A 26,564-nucleotide genomic window follows, 5' to 3' on the forward strand; every position below is an offset into this window, starting at 1 on the left:
TACTTACCTGTTTTTAAAAATTGTTCTTTGAATTAAATGAGTTAATGCATACAGACAGAATTGGTATTTAACAAGTGGTTGCTGCTGCTCGTCTTTTTTTTAATTGCTATTATTATATATATATATTTTTTTTCCTGCGGTAAGCGGGCCTCTCACTGTTGTGGCCTCTCCCGTTGCGGAGGCTCCGGACGCGCAGGCTCAGCGGCCATGGCTCACGGGCCCAGCTGCTCCGTGGCATGTGGGATCTTCCCGGACCGGGGCACTAACCCGTGTCCCCTGCATTGGCAGGTGGACTCCCAACCACTGCGCCACCAGGGAAGCCCTATTGCTATTATTTTTATCATCATTATTATTGTCGGTGTTAAAGCAAGTATTTAATATTGTTTTGTTTTTTGGGTTTTTTTTTGTTACTTTGGGGGTTTTTTTTGGTAACTTATCTCCAATACTGACTTGAATTATTGGGCTTAAATTTTTGTGTGTTTATTCAGGGACTATGTTTTTTTTTTTTTTTTTTTTTTTGTGGTACGCGGGCCTCTCACTGATGTGGCCTCTCCCGTTGCGGAGCACAGGCTCCAGACGCGCAGGCTCAGCGGCCACGGCCCACAGGCCCAGCCGCTCCGCGGCACGTGGGATCCTCCCAGACCGGGGCACGAACCCGCGTCCCCTAGCATCGGCAGGCGGACTCTCAACCACTGCGCCACCAGGGAAGCCCAGGGACTATGTTTTTAATCCCTAGTTGCCATGTCATGAGTAGTTTATTTCATAATCTACAGACTTCTGATATACTTTACTTAGGATCATTAAAAATCTTCCATTTCATGTCTGAAAAAGTTAGATGTAGTCAGATTTCTAGAGAAGTTTTTATATTCTTCATTTGTTAAATGAATGAATTGGTATAAGTGTTCTCTTAAAGGTTCCTTGTACCTTAAAAGCATATGATTCTGTAAGAACATGAGAGAAGTCTCCCTCATTTATTTTTTGTAAATGTTGACATTAATCATACGATCAGAGGGTTGTTAGTTTCTGACCTTGTCATCTCTCATTTGAGATTGAAGTTCCACTCAGTGAGGGGAAGTTTTTTGTTTTTTTTTTTAACTGTAGTATTTTAAAATTGATCTCTTATCACTTCATGATTTATTAGCAGCAGTTTGGTCAATTTCAAACTCCTTTTTCTTTTCTATACTCAAAACAAATTACCAATAGCCCAGCTATGCTTTTGAGCTAGAATAACGAGACTGTCATCAGAGAATATTGTACAATAGCAAAGCTCATGGTTAATTGTAAGACTAAGATATTGACTGTGTCTTTTAATAACTTTTAGATACATGATAATCAGCTGACATCCCTTCCTTCTGCTATAAGAGAATTAGAAAATCTTCAGAAACTTAATGTCAGGTAAAATTTAAACTTATTTCAGTATTGCTAGTATAAGGGTGTAAATCTAACATTCTTTAAAAATTTTTTCAAATACTTTTTCTAGCATGTAAAAAATGTTTTGTATTATCTCAGAAAGTGATTAAGCAGAATAATAATTTTAAGTTTTATTTCTCAGATTATTTTGTTTTAGAATTGCCTGCATGTTTTCTGGTTTTACAAATTTAAGGCCAGTTGATTTTTTTTTAAATACTTTTTATTTTTATGAAATAATTTTTAGTGGTTATAATGAGGAAAATTTCATGTTTTCGATATCAGTAGTTTTTAAACTTTTCTGAGGACTCCTGGAATTCCATGGGTATGCGTCTGGTACTCACTGATAGGTACATGGGAAGCCAGGTGGCTAAGGCCCTAGCTAACTCTGTTTGCCCTTCAGTACACACTCAGACTTTCAAGAAAAATAACTGCCTTTTATGTTATATATACACAGGGGGAAAGGGATTAGGGAAGATTTAATTTAGGAGAAAAAAATGAAAAAGTTTAAGTGTTCAAAACATAGTTTGAAAAACTGGGGCTTATAAAATAGATATAAATCTATCTATCACAGCATGATAAAGTTGCAGTTTTCTGGAGTTAACTGGTTTGAGGGAGAACAACAGTTCCTCAAGTAACAGTCCTTATTTGGTGAAAAATAAGACTGGAGTTGCATATTGCATTCATCTGGACATGCCAGGCCCTCAAACAGAAATAGCTATTTTTGTCTTGAGTGCTTCGTTGAAACCTAATCCCCATGTAAAATGTGACTTCATTGTAGTGTATGTATGTGCACATCTTTGTCAAAATTCTAAGCCTCATATGCAGTGTAAAAATTATAGCCCAATGTTTTCATTTATATGTAAAATCAAGTTGATTAAAAGGAACCAATCAAAAGTTCACAAATTATATGTTTGGTTAAAAATCTTTATTTCTTTGAAACTCTCAATTTGATTACTTTAGATTACTGTCATTTTAATGGGTGTGTACTTTTAGGATGTAAAGTTTGTAAGTACTTAAAATTAGTAACCTTACTTCATTTTTTTTAATGAACCCAGGTAGTCGATTAGCAAAAATGCCTTTATAAATATTTATTGTGTTGTCACGAAATTGTTCAGCATTTGTTTTATCAATCAATAGCCATAACAATCTGAAAATACTCCCTGAAGAAATTACAAATCTAAGAAACCTGAAGGGCCTATATCTCCAGCATAATGAACTAACTTGCATACCAAGGGGATTTGAACAACTTTCCAACTTAGAAGATTTAGTAAGTTTTGATTTTGCAATATTTATATAATTTGGGGCTGGTGGGATTTTTTATTAGGCTGAAAAATTGGATGTATGATTGAAATCATGGTTACATGGGCAGCTGATTGTATGACTAGATTATCAGAAACAGTGAATTACAATTAGAATGCTAAATTAGTAATTGTAAATTTGATTTTCTTATGTTTTTCTTATGAAGGAAATCACCTTAGATTTTAATTTAGGAATAGAGTTTGGGAAAGGAGCCATTGAGGATGACTTTGTTATTCAGAGGCTTTTATGGCTTAGCAAAATAGAGGAAAGGTGTTTTTAGCGTATACCAATTCCCTTTTTTATCTCCATTTTCATTTCCTCCTCTGTAGCCCTTATGGCTCTTTTGTCCTCTGAGTGTCCAGATAATGCCTTCAGGGCCTGTTTTTTCTACCCTATTTTTCAAAATGGCCATATTTCTTGGTAAAAATTTTTATTCTATCCATTTCACATCTTAAATAGAGATAACCATAAAGCAATGCAAATATTATTTTAGTCATATTGTTAAGAATAATACAAACAATAGGCACTTTGCTATACCTATAGCATATTACTATATTTGCTATACATATAGTAGATTACATATTACTTTGCTATACACATAGCAAAGTAGATAGTTTTATCCCCATTACAGATAAGAAACTAAGACTTGTAAAAAAAAAAAAAAAAAAGTAACTCATCCAAAGTCATATAACTAATATGTAAGGAATTTAGGAATTTAACATAAAATAATCTGACTTCAGAGTGTATCCTTTTTTTTGTTCCCCCACTTTACCACGGAAGAAGTAAGGCTCTACTGTAAGGTATCCTATCTGAAAGACTTCAGTTGTATTCGATCAGATGTTCTAATATAAATCTCTACTCCACATAGTTATTTCATGTTACATTCTTGTTCTAGTCACAATTACATGTTTTGAAAAACTCATTAGTCATTTTAGCCTTAAAGTTTATTTTTTGTTCAAGGAAAAATTGCTTCTTTTACTTATTTTTTCTTGATATTTCACCCATCTGCACCAGTGTTTGAAATCAAAATACATACTCTCTTCAACCATTTCTTCAGTAGCTCTTTGTTTTTCAATCTGATCAGATTGGAAATAAGGTTTGGAAAGTAAAAGGCATAGGTAGGTGAAATGAGTGGTAAAGGAAGGAGCCATCAGATTTCCTTATAAAATTTGCTGGTAAAAGATAGCAATTGATTTAAAAAGAAAAAAAAACAAAAGCCTAGTAGAAAGCTTAAAGGAAACCTAATAAACTTTCTTTATGGGTTCCCAGATAGTCACTGCATAATGAAAGGATGCTTCAGCTGAGAACTGTGTTCTTAAGGACTCATTAGCAAATAAATCATAAATTGAGCAACAATATATTAAAACATTAAAAGTATAAGATCTATAATAATTTAAGCCAATAATATTTCTTAAAGTTATATAAAAACTGCTTAGCACAATGGTACTAAATAAATAATGAAGAAATGACTTAGCATAAATAATGATTAATTTATATGCACTGTACTTATTTTGTATCTAATTTAGTCATTAACTGCAGTAATTAAATATTTATTAGCAATTCTGTTGTTTTGGGTTCTTTAAAACTTATTAAGAATTTGTGAATCTTTTCTTTATCAGAAACTTTTTTTTATTTTTAGCTTTTGATATTGGAATAATTTTAGATTTACAGAAAAGTTGTAAAGATAGTACAGAGAGATCCCATATACCCTTCACCCACCTTAATGGGCGAACATTTTTTTTTTTTTTTGCGGTACGCGGACCTCTCACTGCTGTGGCCTCTCCCATTGTGGAGCGCAGGCTCAGCAGCCATGGCCCACGGGCCCAGCCGCTCCGCGGCATGTGGGATCTTCCCGGACCGGGGGACGAACCCGTGTCCCCTGCATCGGCAGGCGGACTCTCAACCACTGCGCCACCAGGGAAGCCCTAATGGGCGAACATTTTACTTAACTATGGGATATTTGTAAAAACTAAGAAATTAACATTTGTACAGTATTGCTAACTAAACTACAGATTTTATATTTTCCCAGTTTTTCCACTAATGTCCTTTTTTTTTGTTCCAGGATCCAATCCAGAATACTACATTGCATTTAGTGTCAGTAACTTTTGATATTACTAAATCTTTATTTATTAGTAATCTGTTGATTCTTAGACCTTAGAGTATTTGGGTTGTATATTATTATATTGATGTTGTAGATTATGATAATATGTTATTTTATGTTATTATAATAACAGTATGTTTTAAAAAATACACTGATCTAGCATTTTTCCTTTTTCTATCTTAATTTATTTGGAGTTACAGTTGTTTAACGTTAGACTAAATCATAGTCTTCAGAGAACAGTTCCTCTAAGTCATTTTTTTCTTATTCATTGTTGCCACTTGCCTTACCTAACAGTTTGATGATAGCTGGTGTAGTACTTATATCTGATTTGAATGTTGTAAGAAGAATACCTGATTCATAACATTGTCTTTTAAAGGGAGTTTCAAAAAAATATTCTGTCATAAAAGACAAAACAGAAACAAAGACTTAAAGCAACATCAAGGTATAGAGATTAATTAGGCAAGCTTGAATGAGTGAAAACTAGAGAGTAGAGTAGACTTCTGTACTTAGTTAAAGCAGACTTGCTGAGGTCAGCAGAACCAAGAGGGAATATTTTTTTCCTCCCAAATTAAAATGGCCATTTTTTTTCAGCTTACTTTTTTTTCCTTCCAAGAATTTTTCTTTCTTGCAAAGATGTTTTTCATTTCATATTACAATTTAACCATACAGTTTGCCTGATTTATCATAGGTACTCAACAAATATTGGATGAAAAAATAGATTTTTTTTTTGAAAACATGATAACATGGTACAGCATGACTTAATATTAACAGAAACCTTTGTGTAAAATATTTTTGAAGTCAGAATTCATTTTAATTCCTCTCTGCTACATTATTAGGCACATAGTAGGCCCACAGAGTATATTGAGGTAATGAATGATGATCTGTGAAATTGTCAGTGAGTGAGAGTTACAAAACATATCATCTGTAAATAGTTTTTTTAATGTTGCAATGCCCTCAAAATTCTGAAACTCCCCTTAGGGATCCTTTCTTTTTTTATTTACTTGTTCATTCATTCACTTTGTCTTTCTGTTTTTAAAGGATCTTTCGAACAATCGTCTTACAACTGTTCCTGCTAGTTTTGCATCTCTGTCCAGCCTGCTGCAACTCAATCTTTCCAGTAATCAACTGAAGAGTTTGCCTGCAGAAATAAGTGGAATGAAAAGTAAATCTTCTCTATTTTAAAAAATAAAAAAATTTGAAGTTGGTGCAACTTACATTTAAAAAAATATTTCTTTTTATAGTTAGTTACAGAGAAGTAAAATAATAGATTTTATGGTGGTAAATGCAAACAATAACAACTAGTCAGATTTTCTCCAGGCCATTGTAGTCTAGCAACTTTGTAAAGAATTACCACCAGGGGACTTCCCTGACGGTCCAGTGGGTAAGACTCTGTGCTCCCAATGCAGGGGGCCCGGGTTCAATCCCTGGTCGGGGACCTAGATCCCGCATGCATGCCGCAACTAAGAGTTCACATGCCGCAACTAAGAAGTCCGCATGCTGCAACTAAGAGTCTGCATGCCACAACTAAGATCCTGTGTGCCACAACTAAGACTCGGTGCAGCCTAAATAAATACATAAATAAATAAATAATAAAACAAAACAATAAAAAAAAAGAATTACTGCCAAAACAATACTTTGGCATATCAAAAGGAGAAAAAGAAAATAAGATTATAAATTGTGGTAATATTGTATACCTGAGAAATTGATTAAAGTTTTGAGCTATTCTATCTCTTCATTCATTTTATTCAACATTTACAAAGAGGTCATTCCCCTTTCCTAGGTGATGCCACCGATGATACATGGTTATATTATTACTGTATCCTCCTTGAGGTCCATAAGTAATAATGTCAAGAGATAGTCTAGTTTTGCCCAAATTGTCAATTCTTTTTTAAAAAAAAGTTAAAATTTAGTGGTTCCATTAAAGTTTACCATTGAACCATTATATTTGGTGTACTGTAGAACTAATATTAAGGGATAAAAAAACTGAAGGTACGTTTCAGTACCTTTTAAGTAAGTATACTTAATCATGTTAGAATTCTTGATTTAGAGTCCAAAATCTTCATAGTGATTTTTTTTTTTTTTTGTCTAAAGGCAAACTATTATTATTTCTTAGTTGATGACCACACTGTGTCAGCTATAGACCTTACTACTCTTTTTTGCTAATCATATATGAGCCTTTTCATTTTTTTAAACCTCCCTTTTGTGGAGGAAGTCATAGATGTGATTTCGTACAGTTGATTACAGATTATTTTGCAGTGAACTTGTACAATTGTGCTGTTTGACTTTTTAAAAAATTAATGTATAATTGACTAACAATATTATATTATTTCAGGTGTATAAGATAGTGATATTTTTATACATTACAAAATGATCACTGCTGTTTTACTTTAGATTAATGGTTATTTGTAATTTATAACAGGAATGCATAAATTAAATCTGCCATAAATTGAATTGACATTTCAGGGGAGCCTTTAGTTGTGATACCAGTAGTTGACTCTGCTTGCCTTCGCCATTTTCAATAAAGGTATCAGAAAGTAGAGCTAAACATAAAATATGATATCTGGAGTGCATATGTAAGCATTTTTTTTTCACAAATTGAGTAGAAATATTGAGAGAGAGAAGCAAATATTGAAGTCAATAGAAAAATACTTTGAACTTACAGCAGTTTTTCTAATATACTATATAATTATGCTCAGATGCTTTCTGTCCTTCAGCCATGACAATGCTACTTTTAAGCTATCACCAGTAGGACATTTAGTTATTATTTCACTATTCATGATGAGATTCCAAGAACAGTATCTAACATTTGCATGGTTCTTTGTAACTCAGAATACTTTTAAATATATTATTTTGCTGCCACAATAGTTCTACAAGTTAGTATGGATGCATATTATTTACATTTTAAAGATTCAGAAAAAAAAAGATTCAGAAACCTAGGCTTAGAAATTATGTAGTAAATTGTAGAGCCAGCGTTTGCATCTTCTTACTCCATCCCCATTGCTCTTTTTCACTTTTACTATTCATATTTTTAAATTTTTTATTGAAGTATCATTGATTTACAATGTTGTGTTAATTTCTGCTGTACAGCAGAGTGATTCAGTTATACATATATAAACAATCTATTTTTTTTAAATAGATCTTTACTGGAGTATAATTGCTTCACAATACTGTGTTAGTTTCTGTTGTACACCAAAGTGAATCAGCCATATGCATACATATGTCCCCATATCCCCTCCCTCCCATCCTCCCTATTCCACCCCTCTAGGTCATCGCAGAGCACGAAGCTGATCTCCCTGTGCCATGCTACTGCTTCCCACCAGCTAACTATTTTACATTTGGTAGTATATATAAGTCGATGCTACTCTCACTTCACCCCAGCTTCCCCCTCCCACCCCGTGTCCTCAAGTCCCTTCTCTATGTCTATGTCTTTATTCCTGCCCTGCAACTAGGTTCATCAGAACCAATTTTTTTTTTTTTTTAGATTCCATATATATGCGTTAGCATACAGTATTTGTTTTTATCTTTCTGACTTACTTCACTCTGTAGGACAGAGTCCATCCACCTCCCTTTCTTCTATGTACTGCTTCTATTCTCAATCACGCTCTTAGATGGAAACACTTGTGAAAGCTAGTTTCTAAATTTAAAACAAACTTGCTTTATAGAATTTATTGGATCTAGGGTAGATCAGATTGTGACATTTTTCTCAGTGACCTAGCCAAATAATACATAAATTATTATAAGTTGGAAGTAGTACTATTAAATTTGTTTTGGAAAGCAGTTAACGTCTTTAAACAATGAAAGAAGTAGTCTAAGGCAGTACATCAATTCAGTCTTGAATTATGTTAAAATTGACAGGCTCAAAGTACAGGAAAAAAAAGTTGTAAAATGCATATTGTCTATTCAAACTATAGGGTTGAGAATATATAGTGGAAAATATATGGTGGCCATTGTAAGTGGAAGAATCTGTAGTATGGATTAGGGAGAAAACTGCTTATTAAAGTCTTAAGAGAAAGAAGACCTTTACTTTTTTTCCATTTTTGTTTTCTGTTCTGCCTTTTAAGAAAGATCCAGGAGGTGAGAGAGATGCTGCAAGTGAGAACATTCTTCTTGAGCTATCTTATACCTTCTTATCAAGAGTGTTAGCTAAGGTGTTAGCAAAAGAATGTAACTTAAAAAAATTAGAAGAAGAAAGGAAGGAAAGAAGACAGGGAGAGAGGCAGTATGAGTAGATGAAAGAATAAGAGGGAATACATAGAAATCCATGGGTTTTTGACAGAACATCAGTTGCCTATTTTAAATACAGATGTGTCTAAGCTACCACTGGCCAGAGTTACTTGACATTCTTTCATACGAGTAGTATGCTTGTATGTTTACCTTAAACTTTTTCTTTTTAAAGATGTATAATTACTGAGGGAAATAATCTCATAGTATATAGTTTATATATTTTAGCATACTTTAAAGGAGTACTAGAGTACTTTGTTTTTTAAATCTTTACAAAGATGACCTGAACTATTATTAAACATTGATTTTAATATCATTGTTTCTCTTTAATTATAACTAAATAAAAACATTTTTAGTTTACATTTATGTAATTCAATGGTATTCTAGGATTCTTGATTATTATAGCAGTATAGAACATCACAGGTTTGTAAGTCCTCATGATTACTTACACATTCTTTGAATGTATATACAATTATAAACCAGTATTTTTTCTCTATTAAAATATCTTTGTGTTTCACTAAATATATATTACAGGATTAAAGCATTTGGATTGTAATTCAAATCTCTTGGAAACTATACCTTCTGAATTGGCTAGCATGGAATCACTAGAATTGCTTTATTTGCGGAGGAATAAATTACGTTTTCTACCGGAATTTTCTTCTTGTAAATTATTAAAGGTACTATTTAGTTGATTATTAAATACCTATACATTTTCTGAAAGTTAATCCTGAAAATGAAATTTTAAATGTATTTTACATTGAGAATATGTATTAGTTATGTGTTATTTTTTCCTGTATTCCTGTTTTTCAGAATTTTAATGACTAAATATATTAATGGTATTGTTAATAATAGATTTTTTTTAAAAAAAGCAGTAATCAATTTTAAAAATAAGAATTTGTCCATTTCATCTGCAGAGTAGTTTATAACTGGAGAAGTAGTAGATGATGAGGCTTACAGAGTAAGTTGGGACCATAGTGCAGGAAACCTGGAATACCAGGAATGAATACGTATCTAATTCTATAAGTTGCCAGCTCATGTTTACCTCATCATAAAGTCTGTTTAAAATTAATTACTTTTTTTGGTATTAAGTATATAGCATTAACATTGTATTTAAATTTGCTATGCTTTGCTTTTCTGTATGTATACTTTTATGCACTAGTGTTGAGTTTGTTTTGTTTTTTGTTTGTTTTTCTGAGTATAGTTGCTTTACAATGTTGTGTTCCTTTCTGCTGTACGGCGAAGTGAGTCAGCTATATGTGTGCATATATCTGCTCCCTCTTGGACCTCTCTCCCAGCCCCCCCACCCCATCACACCCATCTAGGTCATCACAGAGCACCAAGCTGAGCTCCCTGTGCTATACAGCAGGTTCCCACTAGCTATCAGTTTTACACATGGTACTGTGTATATGTCAATACTAATATCCCAATTTGTCCCCCCATCCCCCTCTGTCCACACATCCATTTTCTATGTCTGCGTCTCTATTCCTGCCCTGCAAATAGGTTCATCTCTACCATTTTTCTAGATTCCACACACATGTGTTAATATACAATACTTGTTTTTTTCTTCTTGACTTACTTCACTCTGTATGACAGACTCTAGGTCCATCCACCTCACTACAAATAACTCAGTTTCATTCCTTTTTATGGCTGAGTAATATTCCATTGTATATATGTACCACATCTTCTTTATCCATTCATCTGTTGATGGACATTTAGGTTGCTTCCATGTCCTGGCTATTGTAAATAGTGCTGCAGTGAATATTGGGGTACATGTGTCTTTTTGAATTATGGTTTTCTCAGGGTATATGCCCAGTAGTGGGATTGCTGGGTCATATAGTAGTTCAATTTTTAGTTTTTTAAGGAATCTCTCCATACTGTTCTCCATAGTGGCTGTATCAATTTACATTCCCACCAACAGTGCAAGAGGGTTCCCTTTTCACCACACCCTCTCCAGCGTTTATTGTTTGTAGATTTTTTTTGATGATCACCATTCTGACCCGCGTGAGATGATACCTCATTGTAGTTTTGATTTGCATTTCTCTAATAATTAGTGACGTTGAGCATCTTTTCATGTGCCTCTTGGCCATCTATCTGTATGTCTTCTTTGGAGAAGCGTCTATTTAGGTCTTCCGCCCATTCTTTGATTAGGTTGTTTGTTTTTTTAATATTGAGCTGCATGAGCTGTTTGTATATTTTGGAGATTAATCCTTTGTCAGTTGCTTTGTTTGCAAATACTTTCTCCCTTTCTGAGGGTTGTCTTTTCGTCTTATTTATTGTTTCCTTTGCTGTGCAAAAGCTTTTAAGTTTAACATCATACACAAAAATAAACTCAAAATGAATTAAAGACCTAAATGTAAGACTGAACACTATAAAACTCTTGGAGGAAAAAATAGGCAAAACACTCTTTGACATAAATCACAAAAAGATCTTTTTTGACCCACCCTCTAGAGTAATGAAAATAAAACAAAAATAAACATATGAGGCCTAATTAAACTTAAAATCTTTCGCACATAAACAAGAGTTACTTTTAAACAGAATGGTGACAATGATATAAATAACTGAAAAAGTTATCATTTAATAAGATTATCTGATAATCTTAGATTCTGCTAGTGAGAAATCAGTATATATAATAATCACTAATAAAAATGTTGAGTAACAAACATTTATTATAATATAAATAACTTTTTAAATTTGTACTGATTTGTTTTAAAACTTTAATTTTTTATCAGTATAGTTCTTGGATTTGTGTTTTTATTAATTCTATAAATGTAACTACTAAATCATTTCTCTGCTTTGGTTTTATAAACTTAGAACTTTCTTCCAGTTTAAACCTTTAATTAATTTTTAAATTACTAGGAAATTTTTGAAAATTTTCCTTTTTGTCATTTTTCTTTAACTGTAAGATTACTTAAATATAATTAAAAATTTAAGCATCTTAGTAATTAGAAAATTTTCCATGTATTTTTCAATGATTTGAAATCAAGATTTCAATTTTATTTTCATTATCTAGTATAAAGTTGAATACAGAAATACACATGATTGATCTTTGCTTTTGTAGGAATTACATGTAGGTGAAAACCAGATTGAAATGTTAGGGGCAGAACACCTTAAGCATCTGAATTCTATCCTTGTGCTAGACCTGCGAGATAACAAGTTAAAATCTGTTCCAGATGAAATTACACTCCTGCAATCTTTGGAAAGGCTTGACCTAAGCAACAATGATATTAGTAGGTAAGTTTAAAGATGGAATGAATAAGAAATCATGTCTGTATTTGGTTGTAATTCATAAGTTACAAAAGCATGTAGAGATCTCTTTTGTAAATCAAATTCAATAACTGTTTATTGAGTAGGTATCATGTGTAGACCTACAAAGATTTTGTTCTTGGCAGCAAGCTTAATATGCTAATGGAATCAGTTACTCCAACTCGCTGGGACACAAACTCTATGAATAACTCCTAGATCAGTGCCTGGCTACATAGAAGCTGCCTGATAAATATTTGTTGAATTTGTTAAATGACGTAAAGCCGTGGGAGAGATACGAAATACTTCGGGGGTTTAAAGGAGATACAGGAATCACAATTTATTGAGAAGAATCAGGGCAGACTTTGTGGAAGAAGTAAAATTTTTAGATGATATTATAGAACTGGGACCAGGGTGAAGCAAGTTAATTGCCTAGAGCACAAAATTTAAATGTACTCACAGGGTCATGCCTCATTATAGTCCTATCATGTGATCTCTGAAGGATGACCACTATTTTCAAGTGCATGCATAAGGTGGTCATTTGGCTGGAGGAAACTGCACAAACAAAGCTCTGAAAGTTTAGAAAATAAATTGTAAGTATGGATAGAAAGAACAGCAAGGAATCGAGTTGAGATGGTAGGGTGCACGAAAGGAGATTGTGAGAATTTAGGTCTTGAAAGATAAGTTGAGGCCATGTGAAAGAGGTCCTTAAAATGCCTGTGAAGAGCCAGTTTTCATTAATTAAGAGGTGGGGAGATTAAGAACAAAACCAACTTGATTGTAATCTCATTAAAAATAAATTGGTGATAGTGGGTCAGATACTTTGGATAGGAGTGGTTTTGTAGATGGGAATTCTAAAAAATTCTATTAATCTAATAATGGTCACTAGGGAGCACTTGATATATCCAATTTACTGAGTTGACAACTTTGTAGATTTCTCTCTTATGTAATAAGGACCTAAACTGTAGTGACAATGGGAATGGAAAGAAGAGGAAAGATGTGAAAGGTGTGATGAGTTAGAATAAGTAGTATTTAGCAATTGATTGTGTTGGAGCTGCAGAGGAAGAGGGTAGTGAGCAAAGAATCATAAGGAGTTATAAAGTCATAATATTTAGAGATGGAATTATTTTACAGATACATTAAAAAAAGACTCAGACTCACCTAGGATTGTATGCCAGTTAGGTGTCTGAAGTTTTATGTTTGGATGTCAGACACATGGTTCGCTCTTCACAGAAGGAGAAAGGTTAAGCAAGGTAGACTTTCTTCTATGTGTATATTTCAATAACTTTTTAAAAATCAAAATTGTTTTCACAATGTACATATGGCATATGGTACATCTTTTTATTTTATTTTATTTATTGTTTCTGGCTGCATTGGGTCTTCGTTTCTGTGTGCAGGCTTTTCTCTAGTTGCGGTGAGTGGGGGCTACTCTTGGTTGCAGTGCGTGGGCTTCTCATTGCGGTGGTGTCTCTTGTGGAGCATGGGCTCTAGGCGTGTGGGCTTCAATAATTGTGGCTCACAGGTTCTAGAGTGCAGGCTCAGTAGTTGTGGTGCATTGGCTTAGTTGCTCCATGGCATGTGCATGTGGGATCTTCCTGGACCAGGGCTTGAACCCATCTCCCCTGCATTGGCAGGCGGATTCTTAACCACTGCGCCACCAGGGAAGCCCCATATGGTACATCTTGACCATAGATTTGAATGCTTGGACAGTGACCATTCTTTCCACTCACTTCTCTTTATGACAGAATTAATAAGTGACCTGGATATTCCTAAAAGTACTTATAACTAATGAATGAAATAATCGCTTGCCTCATAAGTATTGACACATACATTTTTCCCCATAACGGTCTTATTTTGGCTACTACGTGAAAGCAGCAGAAAGCAAATATTTAAAACCAAAACAATGACAAATAATATTAAATAGAGTAATGGGTACAAATATTTCTGATATATATGTTTCTCTTTCTCCAGAGCTCTGGATATAAAGTGTGTATATATCACAGGGCCTAGAACATAATGAAACTTAAAAGTATTTTCCTTCCTTTCATCTGATCTCATACTTCCTAGATATTAGACCATTCTATGCATTTTTTACCCCTCCAAAATCTCCTCTAACTAAAATATTGATTCCTTGCAATGCTACCAGAGTAATTTTTATAAAGTACAAATTATCAGGTTGTTCTTCTACTAAAAAACTTTGATGATTCTCCATTCTTACAGCACTGTTTCCCAAATATGGCTATGTATCAGAACCCCATGAGAAGCTTTAAGAAAAAATGCAGATACTGAGGCAACAATGAATCAGAATTTTTAACAATGGAACCTTAGAATTGTTTTGGGTTTTATTTTTAAAAATTCCTAGGAGATTTTGATGCGTCTGGTTTTCCATCCAGCAGTTGGGAATCACTGTCTTGAAAGATAACGTCCAGAATTTTTAGTGTAACAGCCAAGTACATCTCACAGTCAGACTTCATTCATTCTCTTTGTCATCTTTCACTCCCACAGGTATCCTACTCTGACAACTCTGAACTGCAAATGTACTGACTTTTTCTTCATTTTCTTTACCTTAGAATGCCCTTTTCCTGCCTGACTGCCTGATGGAATTCCATTCTTTTTAAGCCCAAATCCAGGCTTTGCTATTCCCTTCTCCCTCTACTCCCCTTGCTAATTTCTACTTCTGTACTCTCAGAGCAACTTCACTTGTTTAGCACTTGCCTTATTACATATATATATATATATATAAAAATATATTCATTTGTTGATGTATAATCTACATACAGTAAAATCTACCAATTAAAATATACAATTTGATGATTTTTGACAAATGTATGTAATTGTATAACCATTGTTACAGTCATGAAGAACATTTCTGTTTCCCTAAATTCTCCTCGTACCCTTTGCAGTCAATCCCCTTTTCATATCCCCAACCCCTAGCAACCAGTGATGTGCTCTGTCACTGTAGTTATGCCTTTTAAAAATATCATATAAATGAAATCATAGCATATAGTTTTTGTGTCTGTCTTTTTTTCTTGTAGTATAAAGCTTTTGTGATTCATTCATGTGATTTTGTGTATCAATAGTTTATTCATTTTTATTGCTGAGTGTTATTTCATTATACAGATATACCACAATTTATTCATCTCTTCACTAGTTAGTTGATGGATGTTTGGATTACTTTCAATTTTCTGACTATTGTGAATATTCATGTAAGTCTTTGGTTGGACATTATTTTCATTTTTCCTGGGTAAATATGTAGGAGTGGGATTGCTTAGTTGTATGGTGAGTGTATGTTTAACTTGAAAAAACTCCACTTTCTAGAGTGGCTGTGCTATTTTATATGCTCACCAGCAACATAAGATAATTCCTATATTTTGGTTAGCCATACATGTGTCCTTTTCCTTTGTTCAACTAAAAATTTTTTAAGGGAAAGTTCTTGAAATCCCTATACCAATGCCTAGTATATTATAGATGCTTAATAGATTTTGAGATTTAATATTTACGTGTATAAACTGGTTATCTTTTTGTGTACCAAAGATAAAAATTACTTTCCTTACTGAATGAAAATATGAATTATGCAATTGAAAATTATTCTTTCTCATTTTTTTCAATTAGGAAATATTTTATTTGCTTACATTTACTTTTTGACACTGGATACAATTTAGCAAATGTTTTATAGCTCACATTCTTTTTTTAGTAATCACAATATGATAGTATCAAAAAAAATCTTTTTTTTCTTTTTAAACATGTTTGGCGTCTATTTTGAGAGGAAATATTTTAGGTCTAAATTACTTAGGCTTTCTTTGACACTATTTTATGGTGTATAGTTTGTCATATGTTAGTTTTATAATCTACTTATAATCTGGTTGAATTATACTTACCCTTAATGTCTTCCTTGAAATCAATTTAATCTTTTGTAGTCTGCCCTGTTCATTGGGAGAACTTCATTTGAAATTCCTGGCACTAGAAGGAAATCCTTTGAGAACGATTCGAAGAGAAATTATAAATGTAAGCATATTTAGAATTCAGTGCTGGTTTTTAAATTTTATATTGAAACATACACGTTGATCTATAAAACTGCAATGTATGTCTTGGTGAATATGTCTTTCTCCCCACATTTTCAGAAAGGAACCCAAGAAATCTTAAAATATCTACGAAGCAAGATTAAAGGTACTTTTCTATTTTCTCCCATATTTTGAAGGATAACATGAAAAGTGGTAAAGAGTTAATAGTATATAAATTTACATGTATTTTTGGTATAAATATTTAGAGAAAATGCTCCCTGGCAGGTGTGGCTCTAATTCTGAATCCACTAGGCCATAACTATGCTGAAATTATTTTAAAAATCATTAAATTCACAATAATACTGTTCTATCCTTAATCTCTTTGAGTTGTGTTATACTGTAGCAATTAGAAAATATAAAAAAAGATTCTGTAAGCACCTAATGCTTTACCTTTGAAAAAAGAGCAAAACTTGACTATTATGGTATAATATAAGGGTTCTGTTGACTGGGAAGTATATTAACAGGCATTTGAATATATGCTGCATTCTTAGTTTTGGTAAGTTCTGACAAAAATAAAGACAAAACACGTTTTTTAGGATATGCTAATTTAGCACAAACATGCACCAAAATAAAAATTACCATAAATTTAATTTTTAATGTTTCACTAAAATTGTGATTTATTCCAGTTTTTATTTCATGTATGTTATTGTAGCACACACTACATTTAGAACATTAAGAAAAAAATTTTTTGTGCCAGTGTAATGCTGCATAACAAAGCACTCCAAAACGTAGTGGCTACATACAGTAGCTATTAATTTAGCTCACAACTCTTGGTTATGCACAGCCTAGTCTAGCACCATATTGTCAGTCAGTAGATGTTAAATAAATAAGATAATTGTATACTTAAGTAATTTATATTTTCCACTTTGCCCTTCAAATAAATTGACATAATTTTCTAAGACTCTCATTTTCTGACAATCAGAGAGTGTCCTTTTTTCTCCAGATATACTTTCTCCTCAAGAAAGATTGATTATTCTGATATAAATCAGTTAGAAGTCATGTCAGAATAATTAGAAAAAATTTTAAAGCCTTTTTTTTAGACTAGTTTAAGGTTTACAACAAAATTGAGAGGAAGGTACAGAGATTTCCCATATGTCCTCTGCCTGCACACATATACCCTCCCCCAGTATCAGCAACACTCACCAGAATAGTACATTTTTTACAAAGGATGAGCCTACATTGAAACATCAAAATCACCCCAGGTGCATAGGTACCTTAGGGTTCACTCTTGGTGTTGTACATTCTATGGGTTTGAACAAATGTATAATGCCATGTATTCATCACTGTAATATACAAAGTATTTTCACTGCTGTAAAAATCCTCTGTGATCTGCCTATTAATCCACCCTCCCCCCGACAATCCCTGCCATCCCTGACAACCACTGATCTTTTTCTTGTCTCTATATTTATGTCTTTTCCAGAATGTCGAATAATTGGAATCATACAGTCTGTAACCTTTTCAGATTGACTTCTTTCACTTAGTATTATGCATTTAAGCTTCCCTCACGTCTTTTTAAGGCTTGATAGCTTATTTCCTTTTAGCACTGAATGATATTTCACTGTCTGTACGTACCACAGTTTATCTACTCACCCACCTACTGCAAGACGTCACGGTTGCTTCGAAGTTTTGACAGCTATGAATAAAGCTGCTATTGTTTTTTGGGTTTTGTGGGGTTTTTTTGCAGTACGCGGGCCTCTCACTGTTGTGGCCTCTCCCGTTGCGGAGCACAGGCTCCGGATGCACAGGCTCAGCGGCCATGGCTCACGGGCCCAGCCGCTCCTCGGCATGTGGGATCTTCCCTAACCAGGGCACGAACCCGTGTGCCCTGAATTGGCAGGTGGACTCTCAACCACTGCGCCACCAGGGAAACCCAAAGCTGCTATTTTGCATATGGATGTCCCATTGTTTCAGCATCATTGTGAAAAAGACTATCTTTGCCTTTGTATATTCCATTGTATTACCTTTGCTCCTTTGTCAAAGATCAGCTGACTACATTTATGGCGGTCTCTTTATGGATTGTCTATTCTGTTCATTGATCTCTTTGTTCTTTTACCGTATCACACTGTCTTGATTACTGTCTTTAAGTTGGATAGCATCAGTCTTCCAATTTTGTTCTTCTCTTTCAATACTATGTTTCCTATTCTGGCTCTTTTGCCTCTCCATATAAACCTTAGAATCAATTTGTTGATACTGACAAAATAACTTGCTGGGTTTTTGATTGGAATTACATTGAATATATAGATCAAATAGGGAAGAAATGACATCTTGACAGTATTGGATCTTTCTATCCATGAATATGGGATATCTCTCCATTTATTTAGATCTTCTCTGATTTCATTCATCAAAGTTTTGTAGTTTTCCTCATAGAGTTCTTATTCACATTTATTAGATTTATACCTGAGTATTTCAGTTTTGGATGCTAATGTAAATGGTACTGTGTTTTTAATTTCAAACTCTACTTGTTTATTGTTGATATAGAGGAAAACAATTTACTTTTATACATTAACCTAATATCCTGCAGCCTTACTATAGTATAATCACTTATTAGTTCCAGGAGGTTATTTTTGGATTTTCTAACAATATGATTGTGCCATCTGTGAACAAAGACAGTTTTATGTCCTCCTTCCCAATCTGTGTACCTTTTATCTCTTTTCTTGTCTTATTGCATTAGCAAGAACTTCTTCCAGTGCAGTGCTGAAGAGGAGTGAGTGGAGAGAGGGAACATCCTTGCCTTGTACCTGATCTTAGGGGAAAAGCTTCAAGTTTCTCAACATTAATTATGACAGCTGTAGGGCTGTTATAGTCTTTATTAAATTGAGAAAGTTCTCTTGTTTCTGTTTTACTGAGTTTTTATTATAAATGCCTGTTGGATTTTATCAAACACATTTTATACATCTATTGATATGACCATGTAATTTTTGTTTTTTAGCCTGTTGATATGAAGGATTACATTAGTTGATTTTTTGAATGCTGAACTAGCCTTGCATACCTGGGTTAAATCCCAGTTGGTTATGGTGTATAATTCTTTTTATACTTTTTTTAGATTTGATTTGCAAGTATTTTGTTGAGGATTTTTACATGTATGTTCATCAGAGATTTTCCTTTCTAGTTTTATTTTCTTGCAATTTCTTTGTCTGGTTTTGGTATTAGGGTAGTACTGACCTCATGGAATGAGGAAGTATTCCCTCTGCTTCATTCCTTGGAAAAAGATTGTAGAGTATTGGTATAATTTCTTCCTTAAATGTTTGGTAGAATTCACCAGTCATACTGTCTGGGCCTGGTGCTTTCTGTTTTGGAAGGTTATTAATTATTGATTCGATTTCTTTAATAGGTAATAGGCCTATTCAGATTGTCTGGTTTTTCTTGTGTGAGTTTTGGAAGATTGTGTATTTCTAGGAATTCACCCATTTCATCTAGGTTATCAAAATTGTGGACATAGAATTGTTCTTAGTATTCTTTCATTATCCTTTTTTGTGTGCATGGAACCTGCAGTGATGTCTTCTCTTTCATTTCTGATATTAGTCATTTGTGTCCTCTCTCCTTTTTTCTTAGTTAGCCTGGCATAGAGGCATACTAATGTTATTGATCTTTTCAAATAACTAGCTTTTGGTCTTATTGATTTTTCTCTATTGATCTCCTGTTTTCAATTTCATCAATTTCTACTCTAGTTCTTATTTCTTTTCTTCTTAATTTGGATTTAATTATCTCTTCTTTTTCTAATTTCCTAAGGTAGAAACTTAGATTGGCGATTTTAGATCTTTCTTTTTTTCTAGTATATGCAGTGAATGCTGTGAGTTTCCCTCTAAACACTGCTTTCACTGCATACAACAGATTTTAATAAGTTGTGGTTTTATTTTTATGTAATTAAAAATATTGTAGAATTTCTCTTTAGATTTCTTTTTTGAGCTATGTGTTATTTAGAAATGTGTTGTTTAATAATCACATATTTTGAGAATTTCCAGTTATCTTTCTGTTGATTTCTAGTTTAATTTCATTGTCCTCTGAGAGTAGACATTGTATGATTTCTATACTTTAAAAAGGTATGTTTTATGGCATTATAAGGTACAAGGTCAATTAAATATATTAGGATATATATTAAGCTGTTGTATTGTACATGACTTCTTCTCATATGCCATTGCTCAGAACTTATATTGCGGCCACTCATGTAAGGGGAGCTGTAAAATACAGCTTTTTTTTTTTTTTTAAATAAGAAGCAGCTTTATTGTCATGTAATTCACATGCCATACAATTCTTCCATTAGAATTGTACAACTACATGTTTTTTTGCTAAATTAACAGGTAAGTACAACCATTGCCATAGTCAGTTTTAAACATTTTCATCACCTCAAAAAGAATTGCAGTACCTTTTGGCTATTATGGATAATGCAGTGATAAACATTTATTTACAAGTTTCAGTGTGAACGTGTTTTCATTTCTCTTGCATATATATCTAGGAGTGGAATTGCTGGGTCGTATGGTAATTTTATATTAAGTCATTTGAGAACTGCCAGACTGTTTTTCACAAAGCAGCTACACCAGTTTACATTCTCATTAGTATTGTATTAAGGTTCTGATTCTTCCACATCCTCACTAACACTTGTTTTCTGACTTTCTGATTCTAGCCATTCTAGTGGGTATGAAGTGGTATCTCATTGTAGATATGATTTGCATTTCCCTGATGAATAATAATGTTGAACATCATGTGCTTATTAGCCATTTGTATATCTTTGGAGAAATACATTGCCCAATTGAGATACATTGCCCAATTTTTAATTATTTTTATTATTGAGATGTAATAATTCTTTATGTAGTCTAGATATAAGTCTCTTGTCAGATATATGATTTGCAGATATTTTCTAGGCTTCTGTGGGTTTGTCTTTTCATTTTCTTGATAGGGTCCTTTGAAACAAGTTTTCTTTGAATTTTGATGGAATCATTTTCTTTCTTTTTTTGCTTATGTGTTTGGTTTCATATCTAAAAGTCCTTTGCAAAATCCTGTTTTATGAAGATTTACTCCTATTTTTCCTTCTATGAGTTTTATACTTTTGCTCTTACATTCATGTCTTTGATCCACTTTGAGTTAATTTTTATATATAGTATGAGATAAGGGTATAATTTCATTCTTTTGCTTGTGACTATCCAGTTTCTGTGTACCATTTGTTGAAAAGAATTCTTTTCTCACTGAATGGTCTTGGCATTTTTTGTTGAATATCACTTAACTATAAATGTAGGATTTATTCTGGACTCTCAATTTTATTCCATTGATCTGTATGTCTATCCTGTGCCAGTACTACACTATCTTGATTACCATTGCTTTGTACTAAGTTCTGAAATTGGGAAGTGTAAGTCCTACTTTATTCTTCTTTCTTGGGTTTGTCTTGGCTATTCTGGGTTTCTTGCAATCGCATACAAATTTTAGAATCAGCTTGTTAATTTCTACAAAGAAGTCAGCTGGGTTTCTGATAGGGATTACATTGAATCTAGATCAGTTTATGGAATATCGCCATCTTAGTTTTTTTAATCAAAAAGTCAATAAATGTATATGGTAAAAAAAATTCAAGCAATATATAAGAACATACAATGAAAAATAAATCTATTTGTCACAGTAGTCCCCTCCCAAGAGACATCAGCCTCTCTCTTTACAGTCTCCTTGATGCTGATTATTAAAAGTAGCTCTTTGGAAAGTGTTGAGAATATTCTATTTCAATATGTAATCATGCTAATATACATGTATATTTAAAAAATAATGCTGGGTTTTGTTGCTGGTTTAATATGTCTCTCTGCTGATGTAATTTGGCAATATATATTACATATTTTTTAAAGTGACATAACCAAATCGCTAGGGAACTTCTAAATACCAAAGCATTTCACTTGGTATTAATATTTCTCTCGGTGTCTTTTATTTCTATTTGATATTCTGTCATTTATTCTGTGCTACTTCTGTAAATAAAATATTTATATGATATGTATTTGTGTGGAAAATAATCACTTAATAATTATTGATTAATGAATAACTGATGAGCTTAATGCAAGAGAAATACACTTGGTATTATTCAACAAATGTTCACTAAATGCCTACTGGGTTGAAGCAAGATCAAGGATACTACTGATTTTTTTTTTTTTTTAATGTTCTTTTGGCAAGCCTCTGCTCTTAACATATGAATACTAGGACCGTTTTATCGTTTTTGCATCGCTGAAAATTAATAGTCTTATTTTATTTCTGTCTAGATTGCTGAAGTCTCTTTTGCCAAAAAATCACAAAGCTCTCTCTTTTAAATGTGTATGATTTTTGTTTGTTTTGTTTTTTATGCCATATTATGACAGTGTGAAACATTAAACAGTCTCTGGAGATTAGTGAAAGGGTTGATTGTATGTAAATGTGTAAGTAGGTATGCATGTTAGGAAATATCTATTTAAAATAAAGTCTTAATTTGCTAAGAAAGATCTTAATGTGAGTAATGTACCAAAAGCTTACTTGACTCTGCAAATTGCCAGATTTTAAATGATTGGGGATAATCAGCTTCATAGTATCCTAAACTGAAAAGATAGGCAGATGCCTATTTGGTAGAAATTTTTGGGAAATAATACTTTTCCTTTGTTAACAAATTCCTTCATTAGAAGTAATATCATATTATTCTTGCTTAAGAGGAAGGATTGCTTGTCATTGTTTCTTCTGAGACATTGTAGTTATTCTTTATTCTTTCCTACTCCTAAATTTTCTTATGGTAGGATTTATTAAAATATTTTGAACTTTATTTCTATTAAATAAAGATTAAATTCTAGATCTAGATTTGAGATATTGGAAATAAAGCATATGAAAAGATATTTTCACCAGTAATATCTATCAATAGAAATCATATAAACTATTTTTAAATATTTTTAAGAATTTTAAAAATGACTTTGCAGTATAAATATTGGTTTTTATATAACTTTTCTTTTGCCAGATGATGGACCTAGCCAAAGTGATTCTGTTACTGAGACTGCCATGACACTACCAAGTGAATCTAGAGTCAATGTACACACCATCATCACATTAAAAATATTAGACTATAGGTATGTAATTCATTTTTTTAAATGTTGCAAAACACATAGGAAACTTTTAGAAATAATCCTTCAGAAAAATTGGTGAAGAATTCATCAGAGTGCATTAGTACTTAGAATAATAGCAATTGCAAAAACAGTGATGAGATAAAAGCATATTAAAAGTACAGTGAACTTAAATGCCCATTCCTTAGGTGATTTGTGTTGATTAGGCTTAAGAAATAGATAAACAGTTGTTAATAGTAAAATTTTTATAATAAAGAACATTTTATTATTATAAAAAATAAGAGTGACAGTATTCATTGGTAATAAAATTTTCTGACTCAGTTACCAACATCCAGAGAGAATTTTATATTGGAGGGGCTCCTATATTGGTAACTAAAAAATAAGTATCATTTATTTAATGAACACCTCAAACAGGCAAAGCGTGAGAGGTTGTACTCTGTTTATATATTTGAATACAAGTCAAATAATATGTCATAATAATGTGCTCTGATAGCACATATGATAAACCTGAAATAATTACAATGTTGGTATATAAACTGAGGCAGAAGTCTAATAATTTTTATATATTATGGGTGTGTGTTCAATTGGAGAAAGAAGATACCTATGCAGAGATTGGAAGTGGTTGTCAAGTATTCTTCAGTACTATCTAAGGCAACAATGACAAAAACCAATACTGTCAAAACTCTTGCAGTGATTAGCTCATGTCTGGGTATTGTAATGAAAATAAAAAAGAATACAGACTCAAGTTAGATAGTGACTGGGTTTGTTCAGTTACCCACACAGCCAGCATTAATTTCTGGCCTCTCTTCCTTAATGTATCAGTAGGTACCACCTGCTGAGTGGTTAAGATTCAGTCTCTGTTTCAGATTTGTTATGTTCCATTCACATAGAAATCACTACCCTAAACCACCTTCCTTCTTTGACACTGTAACACAGGGTAGTACTCTTCCCTACTTGTAGTTGTGTCCTTAGCATAACATAGCAATTTAGCATGTCTTATCTTACGCATAATATATCCATTTATTCAGTAGGTATTTTTGGAGTCTACTAGGTATGTATCAAATTCTATGCTAGGTGTTGTAATACACTGAATGATCAGACAGACTTGATTCCTGCCTTGCAATTTCTTAGCTTAAAATTCCTTTTATCTCTGGGTTCCATTCTCTCCACCCTGCATGGATATGATTTATTGAGTTTCTATTCTGTGCTGGACATTGTACTAGGTACTTCACATATGCTCTTGCTTTTAATCATTTAAAAAATCTATAAAGTAGTATTGATACAACTTTTTTTTGGTGGGGTGTAATCATTCCCATCCTTTAAAGGTACAGATGTCACAAAAGCATAATGAAGATAGTGCTTAAGACCATACATCTTAAATTGTTTTGATTTGAAATTTATTGTAATTTGTTTTCCTTGGAGTCTTTAATTGGACAGGAGTATTCTATTTAAAATATAAATTATTTCCCAATCTTAAAGCATAAATGCCTTCAACTAAAGTTTTAAACATAGCGTAAATCTTCAAAGTTTAATTTGAATAAATCAGTTTCCCGTGACTTGAGCATTTCTGATGGAAAAGATAGAAGTGCTCCATCTGCACAGCAGAAAATGGGTCCTGAAAGCAAAAGTGGAAGGCATAATAACAGTGAAATCTAGGCTTTTTATCATTTTTTTTTACCTTTTATCTTTCTGTATACTGTATGCTTTTCTTATACAGTTCTCCCATAACACACATTATATGTAATATTGTTTTCTTGCTCATACAGTCATTCGACACTCCATTGAAGATTCTTTTAAGTGGATGAGGTTAGGCATTAAAAATTGTAAAAGAATAACATAAGCATAACAGCTAATTATAACAAAATTGTTAAATCTGCAAATGTCAGAGTTCTACTATACTTTCATTTAAGATTAAATTTATATTTTAGTGAAAATATAACTGAAAATTTTAATGAAAAGGAAATGTATTTATGTTTATATTTGCAAAAAATCTGACATAAATAACAATGACTAATTCTTCAGATTCTAATTTCATAGAACTGAGGTTTAAGGAAGGTAAATTACAAAGCTTATTTTATTAATGGAAGAACCAGGAATAGTTTAATCCAAGGCCACTACCCTGTGTACCTTTTCACATGCTAAATGAGAGAGAAATTGGTTTAGGTTATGAGAAAACTAGTTTAGTACAGTGTTGAACTTTTAAAAATGATTGTTGTCTTATAGTTAACTATATACCCAAAGAAAGTTGAGAGCTAACCTGTGTTAGAGATTTTTAAGAAAAGGGGTGAGAACAGTTCTTTAAATTATACATTTAGTTTTACTCTGAGGTAGAGGAATCTATTTACTGTTCCTTTACTGTATGACTTTTGGACATCTTAGGCTCTGAAGATATCTGTTTTTATTCCCATTGAGTATATGACTACACAGAAGGTGTGGCACAAAGCGTTATGACACAATATGTTGTCTGAATTCCTAACAGTTAACATTTTGTGGGTTGGCAGGTTTTTTAGCATTTTTTACAGAACTTCATAATCAACTACCTTGAAAAATCTCCTTATGAAATCTTTAAAGGCCTTTAAAATGAAAAGCAATAATCATATCTTTCCAGATTGCTAAGAATGATGCATTTTAAACCATTTTTCATTTAGTGATAAACAAACAACTTTGATTCCTGATGAAGTGTTTGATGCAGTAAAAAGTAACATTATCACTTCTGTTAACTTCAGTAAGAATCAGCTATGTGAAATTCCCAAAAGGTAAGAACTGTTCGTGATGCTATTTCTGTTAAGTTGTGAATCATTCTCAGTTGTACTTGCATCTTAGTTGCAAGAATAATTATTTTTCATAGTTTTTTAATTTAAAAGTATATGTAAAATTTCTTACATTGTTAATATTTGAGGGATTTGGTAAAATTTACTTAAGTATTCCCTGAGACACTTTTAACATTGGTTCTGAGAGATAGGTTAAAACTTTCTTTTTCATTTACATTTTAAACTTGGAAACTAGGTATTAGAATTATTAAAAATATTACTTTTTTCCTATATAGTGAAATATCAGAGGAAAGTTTTAAGAGATCATCTAAAGCCAATTTCATGTAGATTAATAGGAATTTGGGGCTTTATGTTAATGAATTGCCAAGCCAGTGAATTTTTCCACTGATAGTAAAAGCAAAATTGACAACTCTGT

The 26,564-nt window shown here is 32.6% G+C and overlaps 1 protein-coding gene across 2 annotated transcripts in view; it reads left to right on the plus strand.

Moving 5' to 3' along the window:
• LRRC40 (leucine rich repeat containing 40) overlaps positions 1-26,564 on the plus strand; it is a 56,010-nt gene that overhangs the window by 20,467 nt on the left and 8,979 nt on the right. For both annotated transcript variants that reach the window (XM_060139756.1, XM_060139757.1), the window contains exons 3-11: positions 1,322-1,395; positions 2,548-2,677; positions 5,849-5,972; positions 9,566-9,708; positions 12,090-12,262; positions 16,189-16,276; positions 16,393-16,438; positions 23,276-23,384; positions 26,027-26,134. In XM_060139756.1, the coding sequence (XP_059995739.1) occupies positions 1,322-1,395; positions 2,548-2,677; positions 5,849-5,972; positions 9,566-9,708; positions 12,090-12,262; positions 16,189-16,276; positions 16,393-16,438; positions 23,276-23,384; positions 26,027-26,134 (995 nt within the window). The remainder of the gene's footprint in view (positions 1-1,321; positions 1,396-2,547; positions 2,678-5,848; positions 5,973-9,565; positions 9,709-12,089; positions 12,263-16,188; positions 16,277-16,392; positions 16,439-23,275; positions 23,385-26,026; positions 26,135-26,564) is intronic.

Source organism: Lagenorhynchus albirostris, chromosome 2 (assembly GCF_949774975.1).
Source record: "Lagenorhynchus albirostris chromosome 2, mLagAlb1.1, whole genome shotgun sequence".
Classification (NCBI taxonomy): Eukaryota; Metazoa; Chordata; class Mammalia; order Artiodactyla; family Delphinidae; genus Lagenorhynchus; species Lagenorhynchus albirostris.